The sequence below is a fragment of the Atta colombica genome, unplaced genomic scaffold (assembly GCF_001594045.1).
Source record: "Atta colombica isolate Treedump-2 unplaced genomic scaffold, Acol1.0 scaffold10, whole genome shotgun sequence".
NCBI classification, from domain to species: domain Eukaryota; kingdom Metazoa; phylum Arthropoda; class Insecta; order Hymenoptera; family Formicidae; genus Atta; species Atta colombica.
In genome coordinates this window covers 224963-234060 of record NW_017259184.1, presented here as the reverse complement: position 1 = coordinate 234060, position 9098 = coordinate 224963, and the positions used below count along the sequence as shown (strand labels likewise).

The 9098-nt window shown below is 35.2% G+C and overlaps 1 protein-coding gene across 2 annotated transcripts; it reads right to left on the bottom strand.

Moving 5' to 3' along the window:
* Positions 1-2890: 2890 nt before the first annotated feature.
* LOC108684376 (integrin beta-PS) lies at positions 2891-8746 on the bottom strand. Of its 2 annotated transcripts, none has more exons than XM_018188662.1 (10): positions 8566-8746; positions 7460-7646; positions 6989-7304; positions 6665-6893; positions 6498-6582; positions 5602-6249; positions 4734-5045; positions 4212-4412; positions 3483-3986; positions 2891-3168 (listed from the first exon to the last, which is right to left on the bottom strand). In XM_018188662.1, the coding sequence occupies exons 2-10, from the start codon at positions 7643-7645 to the stop codon at positions 3103-3105; spliced, it is 2547 nt and encodes an 848-aa protein (XP_018044151.1). In that variant the 5' UTR covers position 7646; positions 8566-8746; the 3' UTR covers positions 2891-3102. The 2 variants fall into 2 exon arrangements, with proteins under 2 accessions (XP_018044151.1, XP_018044143.1); XM_018188654.1 differs by lacking the exon at positions 8566-8746 and adding an exon at positions 8310-8513.
* Between the last annotated feature and the right edge of the window lie 352 nt (positions 8747-9098).

Genomic DNA, 9098 nt, shown 5'->3' with positions numbered 1-9098 from the left:
ATTAATATTATTATTAATATTACTATTTATATATTTTTTAATATTAATTTTTACATAAGTAAAACAAAATTATTACGATACTATTTTATAGTAAAAACACTGTATAATAATTACTAACAATGTAACTGACAAAAATTTTATTGAAATTGTGAATTCAAATAAAAACTTTCTCATAAAAAAATGCTTGATCGTGCACTGCTACAATTAATTTTCACGATATATATATTGATCTTCACATATTCCCATGTAAGAGTAGCAAGTAAAGAAAGTCCTTTCATCAATATATGGAATCGAGACTCACGGCGAACAATCAAAATGTAAGAACAGATAGAGTATGTAGGTGACATAATCCATGTTCTCTCTTTCCTTTTCTTTCTTCTTCGTATTTTTCACGCTCTTGTTGCATGAATACATACACACGGCCATCGTATGACGTCGTTCAATATTCTTACATTAATTTCAAATCATAAATCAATTTTTCGTGCCCTTCTGCCATTCTAGCTGACACAATGATCCGCGACATCCCCTGGTAGTTCAAGAGCTCTTCAGAATACAAGTCATGAAATTGCAGGCCCGTTCTTTTTCCATATCCTAAGATTGAACTTGTATAGTTCATCTCTCTTCTTTTTTTCACATTAGAGAGAAAAAGATAAAAGAATTGTGCACGAAGTTCAATTCTGGAGTATGGAAAAAGAACAGGTTCATCTTAAGAGCAATCTGGGCAATGCCCTGCAAATTAGAAAACGGCGTTTTACTAACATCGTCTTTATTAGTCCTCGCACAGGATTTTACATATCATCTAACGAGTCTTGCGAACTATCGCACATGGAGTAACATCGATTATAATTAATTCTCATTGGAGTTATACAATATATGTATATAAAAGAAAAAACGCGATTAATGTCGCGAGGACGCGATTAATGATACTGTAAAATTAGCCATCAAAACATCATAAAAAAAGAAAGAATAAAACGTTTAGACAAACAACACGATAAATGTGTACATAATGATCACGCGGCGAACTCGATTTCGCGTCTATCGCGTCTATTGTTATTAATCTCTTTTTCGTGACACAATGAAAAAAAGGCCACTTCTGCGCTCCTAATCCTTCCGGATCAATCTCTTTCGTGAGATTCACGAAAAGAGAGAAGACTGAAATAAATAATTCAACTGTCACACACGTAACTGTTTACTTTCAGAATTATTTATACTTTACGTATTCCGGAAAATTCTCGGTGTACTCCTCTACGTTAGAAATATCGTAACTGATTACGACTGACTACGTGACGTACAGGGGGGGGGGGTAACAATCCTTAATTGTATATCAATTTCCTTGAGGGAATTTGCAGTTTGAGAGAAATACTTCATGTCAATCATTCAAGCTTTATAATTGAAAAAGTGTCTTTCATTACAATAGTTTCTTTTTCAAAAAAAAAAATTAAACGAGAGTTGAAACTCGAGTCTTTCAACAATTGGAGTTAAATTTATAGAAGAATATATATATAAATTTATAGAAATATTAATTCTTCTTACTTGATTTCGAGAAAATTACAATGGAATTGTAAGGCATTTATAAGATTTTCTTTAATTTAGTATTCGATTAATAAAATTTTTTATCCGATTTTTTCTTGCACTTCTAGATTCTTTTCCCCATAAAGAATTGACATTTAATTAAGGCGCATCCTACATATGTATATATATATATGTATGTATTTATATATATTTTTACGAAATAATACGCGAATCACATAATCGTGCAGTTATCATCATCGAGCTAACGTTATAACACGGAGTAAACTTATTTCTACTCGGGTTGGGCAGTACTTTATACATTTATACAATTTCCTATAAACACTTTCGAGTCTCCTTAGTTGCGCAAAAATATACTCTAACGATTAAAACAATTACATTACAGGATATAAAGTTCGCACGTAAATGCAAATTCTTCGAATTTCGCTGCATGAAGTATCTTTAGTATACATTACAGATTGCACTGATAAATAGTGTAAAAAAATAGTGTAAAATTTTTCGAGATTCTAGCCAAAGAAATTTCTAGCCAAAGAAACAATGTTTTTTTTCCATATATAGCAAACATAACGTAATACGAGATATAATTTAATATATGCGATATATTATGAATTGAACTAACAATGAAGAATAAATAAAAAATTTATATATGACCTATTTCGCTTCATCTCGGAATTACTACTTTTGCATCTCAAACTATTACAACTGATTGCCTCGAAATGGTTACGAATGTTCAGTTTCGTATCTGCATAATTTTGCTGATTAAGAACGACGTTCGTAGCATTTTATGTCATTCCACAGTTTGCTCTTCTGAAAAAAAAAAAACATTACATTCGAACAGCATTCGAAATTCTAGTAGCTTGCCGCTTTCCAATATTTGCCGAGAGCTTTTCTTTATCTTGAAAGTGACATCGGAAAATTATCGCAATACAGAAGTAGCAAATTTGCATATAATGCATCTATATAGCTGATACAACAAAGCGAAATAGATCCATGTATAGATTTCTCTCTTGTTTCTGCACGAATTCTGAATTCATCTCTAAATTATATCTTACATATCAACTAATATCCCGTACATTGTTATATAAATAATATTGTAAAAAAGGTTAAAAAAAAAAAGGAGTTAATGCAAGCGCTATGATACTGACGTTAAAGGCACTTGAGTTTCGGAATTAGCCTAACTAGCAAGGTTCTTAAAACATGATCGCGATAAAATTCCGACTTCGTAAACAATTAGCGCGTTTCACACGCGCATGCATCCGAAATGCAGTCTATGTTATATGGCAGTATTAAGTCGTTTTTTACAAATATCTCAACAAAAAATAGAGCATACCGTATATATATATATATTTTTTTTTTAAATATTAGTTCCTTTAAATAATTATATACGCTAAAATGTTAGCTTTAGATCTTGTTATATTGTTTGAAGCTTTCGTGTAGTTCAAACTCTAAATTTCGAATCGCGATCGGCATTCGCGATTATTTGCAAATTATTTGAAATCGCATTCCGTCGCAATTACGATGCAATTCTTTTTTTTAAATCTCACGTTATCCTTTTTTTCATTTTGAGACACGTTATTTCCCGGCATAGGTCGGATTCTTGAAGGTGGAAGTCGCTTGCTTATAGATTGGATTCTCTCCCTATAAAGCGAGCAAAACGAATTTTTTTATATTAATTTGTAAAGAATAAATCTTACAAAAAGATTACTAATACTTGAAATTTTGATAATTAATCTCATTGTATTAATCTTTTTATGTTACTTTACTTTTTTATATTTTATTGCATTACGAGTCCTTTAATGCCTTTTCATTTTTTAATTATACTTTTTCAAAAAAAAAAAACTACAAACTTATCCTGGTATTCAAGATTTTTATTTTTGATAAAAATTGATTTGAGAAGTTTAATTCTTAAAAGCTCAATCTGATTGTGGCTTATAATATTAGATTATACGAACCGTGTCCCATTTCGCCATCATTCTCTCCTTTTCAAATCGGGCAAATTCTCGTCTATCGTGTATAGTTGTCAGCAGCTTCCACAGCAATAGCAATGCAAGACCGATCAAGACCACCGCCGCGATCACGCCTAGCACGATGCCGAGCATGTAGACCTGCGGCGGGCACTCACGCTCATTTTGAGCGCGCACTTGCAGGCAATTGGTCTCATTGTAGTAATAGACGAAGTTATACTTGCAGTCGTCCTCGTCCGTGCCGAAGCATGGCACCTCGTCGTTGTCCACATCGACGATCACTGTCTCGACTCCCTCAGGTACAAATTCCTTGCAATTCCTCGCGCATTCCTCTGGAACGCTGTAGTTTCCGGTGCCGTACATTTGACACTGTACACAGGGCTTCAGTTCTTCACAGCGACTTGGGCAGGTCGGGCACTTATTGCAGTGTTTACCGGAATACCGAATATTGCCTTCCTCGTGACAGATGCACTCTCCGCAAATACAGTCACCCTTTATAAAGAAAAAGATGAAATCTTATGATAAATCTCTAATTTTTATAATATTTCTAAATTAAAACTAATTAAATTATAACTAAATATTCTCTTTTTTAATGATTAATGTGTAAATTAATGTGTAAATAAATTATTATATTTCACTGTAATTAAAATTATATTAGAAAAGAAGAATTAAATAGTAACTGCAGTTTTCTGTCGTCAAATACTTTCAATCACTTACATGACCTGAGCAGAGTACACCGTTCGTAGTCCCTGGTGCAATGCAAGAATCATTAGAAGACCTGCAGTTGCAGGATGGTCCGGTCCAGCCAGAATTACAGACACACTGACCGCATTCGCAAGTGCCATGATCAGAGCAGAGCTTACCTTGGTCACGATCACAAGAGAAATTGTCGCATTCGCAAAAATGTCCCGATATTATCTATAAGAATATAAATTTACATCGCAAATATTCTCCATGTGAATATTGTTAATTACATTTATTCCATTTTGTTTCACTTCTAATTATATCTATCTTCTTTTCTTTGCATTTTCTTATATATATTGTATTTCTTATATATCTTCCACTGTGTGTAACTGTTACTTGAGATAATAATTAATAAGCTATTAAAAATAAATAAATAAATTTTGCAATTATAGATGCAAAGATTAAAAAAGGTCATATCAATGGAGACTCAAAAAAAAGATTAAAGAAAAATGCCTGTCATACAAGAAGTTATCTGCTAGAGAATTCAGGAAATACCTCGTCCGGATTCTCCCGCTCTTCGCACTCGCATTGACCGCAGGCGCACGTGCCACGACCAGAGCAGTCGACGAGGGAAGTATTGTCAGGACGACAGGACTGGAAGTGCTTGTCGAAGCCAGTGAGCTCCTGGTGTGAGCTGCACTCGCAGTGTTTACCGAAAAATCCATCGTAACACTCGCAAACACCGCATTTGAGTGTGCCCATGCCATTACACTCAGGTGCATGCTCCTCATACATGTGACCTTGACGCTCGCACTCGCAGTCGCACAGCATCTCCAGATTCACGGTGAGGGTCTCGTTGATACCAACCTGGAAAAAAAAATTTGATTAACATAACAATGCTAAAGTAAAAAATATAAAAATAAGAGAAATATACAGAATATCCCACATAACTGTGATCACGATTTTTCCAGTGATCTGAGTGGCACTTCCGATCTGACAAAAATTATTTTGAATAAAAGTTAGTCAGTTTTCAATTAATCCCACGTCTAACTTTAAGATTATCTCAAGGTCATAGTACAGCAGGTCATTGACTCGTCTTAACATCAGTTACAATATTATGAAGTAGAAAATACGTGCTAAAATACGTACTAAAAAAAATTAAGTTTTTAATTTACTTTACTTTTTTCCTAAAAAAGAATATTTTGCAAATTTTTAATATTGCAATTAAAAACTAATTTTTATTCAAAAATGGCAATTAGCCAATTAAAAATTTTTTATTCAAAATAATTTTTGTTAGACATCGGAAGTGATCATATTTACATGGGACACCCTGTATAAATATAGAAAACAAAAACTAAAACAATAAATTAACTGATATATTTTTTCAATTGACCAATTAAGTTTGCATAATGATTTGATTTACCGGATAAATGTCAAACTTCTGTTTCCATTCCGATCTGTTGGCCGGACAGCTGGTAACCTCGATCTCCGCAATGAACTCCACTTTCGTGCCGACTTTCAGTCCGTCGCATTTTGACGTCTCAACCACCGGTCCAGTGCCTAAGCAGCTTGAGAAGTATTTTACCTTGATTGCGCTGCTGGCTGTGTCTTTCATCTCCACCGAGCTTGAGATAGCGTCGTACTGTTCGCGGATCAGTTCCACGACGTTGCTGGAATCGTCCGAGAGTTTGCCAGCAAAAGAACCTTCAACTTGCTTGGTCAGTCGCTTGTAGACATTGATCTGTTCCTCGGTGACCGCCCATATGACGTTTATCGCGTTCTGCTTCACCTTCAGGTTGATCTGCGAGATGCTCGGATAGTCTTGTAGAGACGAGTGGGTATACATGCCACTGGTATCCAAGTGACAGAGACCGTCATTCGGTTTGATAATACCACCCAGCTTACCATCGCCCGCATAATGAAAACCAGCGTCTGTTGAAAATACCAACAGCCGGCGCGCCTTTTCGCGCCAACCGATCTGATTCCGGCAAACTATCGCCTGCATGATCGCGTCAAAGCCACCCTCTGGGGCATCAAGATTGCCAGATACTGACGCGTTACGTACTAATCCCTGTAAACAAGAACGTCTCACTAGGAAAATCGATAGAGAATAAGATGTTTTATTGATTTCAATCCAGAATTAATGAAAGAGTCTTTCTAAATCTAGAGAATTAAATTGTAAAATTAAACTACATTGATAGAAATGGATTAAAGTAGATTAAATCAGATTTATTAAGTTAGATTTGTACGTATGATTAAAAATTTGTATGTTATGCTAAGGTATATTTATGAATTATTATATTACGAATATTTATGTACCGCAAATTTGCTTGTGTCCTGAGAAAGCCTCATGATGTTCTTGTATCCGTAAGGCGCCGCGCAACCGTCACATGGTTCGATAAGACTGAGAGATTAAAGATTTAAAAAATGAGTAATGGCACATTGGACAGCACGATATACTTTCTTCGATTTATCTCGAGACTTACGATTTTGGTACCGTATTGACGTATGGCATCACGACTTTGTCGACAAAACTACCGAAACCCAAACGAAAATTGCTCGTAATCTTGCTCATACTCTCTACCAATAACTGGCCCAAGTCAGACAGTTTTTTTTTGTCGTCTTCCATGGATTTGCTCAGATCCATAAGATAGTAGAGATCGACAGGATAATCCTCTGCTTGAGAATAAGCGAAATGCATTCCGTAAGCTTCATCTAAAACAAATTTATGTATCAAGTTGATAAAATAAAATATTCACAATTTTAGTTTTATTTTTTATTTTCAAATAATAATATTAATAATAATTTACTTATTCTGAGCTTCAGATTGACTTCTTGCGGCCACATTTGCACAGCTTCTTGCCTTCTACTCCCACTACCGCCCCAACTCTCTTTATGAGAATGCGAAGAAGATGAGCTAGAAGATGAAAAATTGGAATATAAACTTTCGCTGCTACCATATCCTCCTCCTCCTCCTCCGCCACCAGTGGCATAACCACCCTTCGTCAAGTTTCGATGTCGCAGCCTGATGAAGACAATGTCTGGGTTCCATATGTACTCAGGAGGACACGTCGCAGATATTTTAGTATTGATGTTCGGCAGGAAGCACCTCTTCTCCGAGAATTTCTATAAAAGCAAAGTCACTATATTAATAATTAGAACTATATTTAGAATCTATATTAATAAAATATCAAACTGCAAATTTACTCATCTTTCTGTCAGTGAAAGAACTACATAAAGAGAAGGTATAAGAACTTTTGATCAAACTAATATAGACTTACTGGTGCTGCGCACCAAGCACAATGTGGAGTCTGTATGCATTCATGACATGTCTGTTTACTGATACATGGATTCATGCCAGTCAATCTCTCTGGAGGAGGAGGAGGATAGTTTGCTTGCGCAAACGAGACTGATAGGCTCGTCGCTAACACCCCTAACACGAAGATCCATCTTGAGCTGCCGAACATTCTGCAAAATCGTAGATAAGCCACAATTAATCTTTTAATTTGAACATTTATGTAAACAAATAAGAAAAGGTAAAAAATTTAATTCTGCAAAATCGCAGGTATATAATATGTACTAGTACACACTAATTCAATCAAATCAAATTTATTATAAGAGGGATCTGTATCAAAAAGAGTTTTCAGATTGACAGAGTAATATGACTCAGATTACATTAAGATAATCATCTCAAATTAGAAGAGACAGACTCAAATTTTAATTCTTCATTTTACTTTAAATTAATTCCGAAATTAAAAATAGTAATTATAAATTTTTCCTCTTTTGTAAAAATAATAAATATTACGTATAATTTTCAAATAAAAAGTCTGAAGAATTTTAAATTATTTAAAAGAATCCAAATATCATTCATAGAATACACTCAAGAGAATTAAAAAAAAAAAACAAAATGTAATACAAAATCGTAACTTGATGTAATTTTTGTTATATATGATTTGATGTAATGTTATACTTGTGTTAATTATTAGTAGTTTTTACAAACATAATATTGTTCATGAGGTTCATTAACAATTATAAAACGTTTATCCATCAAAATTTAATTACGACACCACTGATTTTTGCTTAATGTTCCACTCTCCCGCATTAAGGAATTGGTCACCTTAGATTACATACGATTTCGCTTCCATTTCCAGGGAACCGTTTCGAAATGCGAAAACGGAAGAATCGCGATCGACCGGGAACTGCCTAGTCGTGCACGATGTGCACCCTCCGCTGCTTATTCATACGACGGGGACGATGCCGTCATCTTTATATTTGCCAAGCATCATCACTCCGATGTCTGCTCACGCGTGCGACCGAAGCGGACGATAAGCGGCGGAGTTCGTGTCGTAAGATGCAGTCAAGAGAGGCAAAGAGGAAGCATGCTTACTTATTTCCGTGAGACGGAGTGTCTTTCCTCCTTCCTTTTTTATCTTCCTCCGTGTTGTTCTATAGCATCACAAGCGTAATGTTTGGTTTGATGTTTCCCTCGTCGTCACTCGGGATCACCATAAATGGCAATCCTTCGAACGAACGCACCGACGCGCACGCAACACTCCGTAGGGAGTGTTCGCTTCTGCCGTTTCTCGCGTCGCGTCGCGCGTCGCGCAGGTAGCGCTGCTACTGTCCGTTGTGAGCGCGACTATGTCAACGCGGGTCGCGGATTGGTCTGCTATCCATCGCGCAATTAGCTGCGTTCAGCTCGTTGCGAACGTGCCTCGAAGTTTTCTGAAGAATAAATAAAATATACACAGTATTTCATTTTATTCTTATATTCGAATATTTCAACATAAAAATCGGGAGAAAAATATCTATAGATGGAGACGTACAATCGTAACGTATATTATACAACTTTACATATTTTCAAAATATTTAATTAATTGCCTAGTTAAGATTAAAATAAATCATTGTATTTAAATGAAT

Excerpts from the sequence above, each read along its gene's own strand:
- LOC108684376 (XM_018188654.1), bottom strand. Across the intron at positions 5,046-5,601 it reads AGAAGTTTGACATTTATCCG|GTTGGTATCAACGAGACCCT; the intron begins GTAAATCAAATC and ends TTTTTTTTCCAG. Across the intron at positions 3,987-4,211 it reads GTGTACTCTGCTCAGGTCAT|GGTGACTGTATTTGCGGAGA; the intron begins GTAAGTGATTGA and ends TTCTTTATAAAG.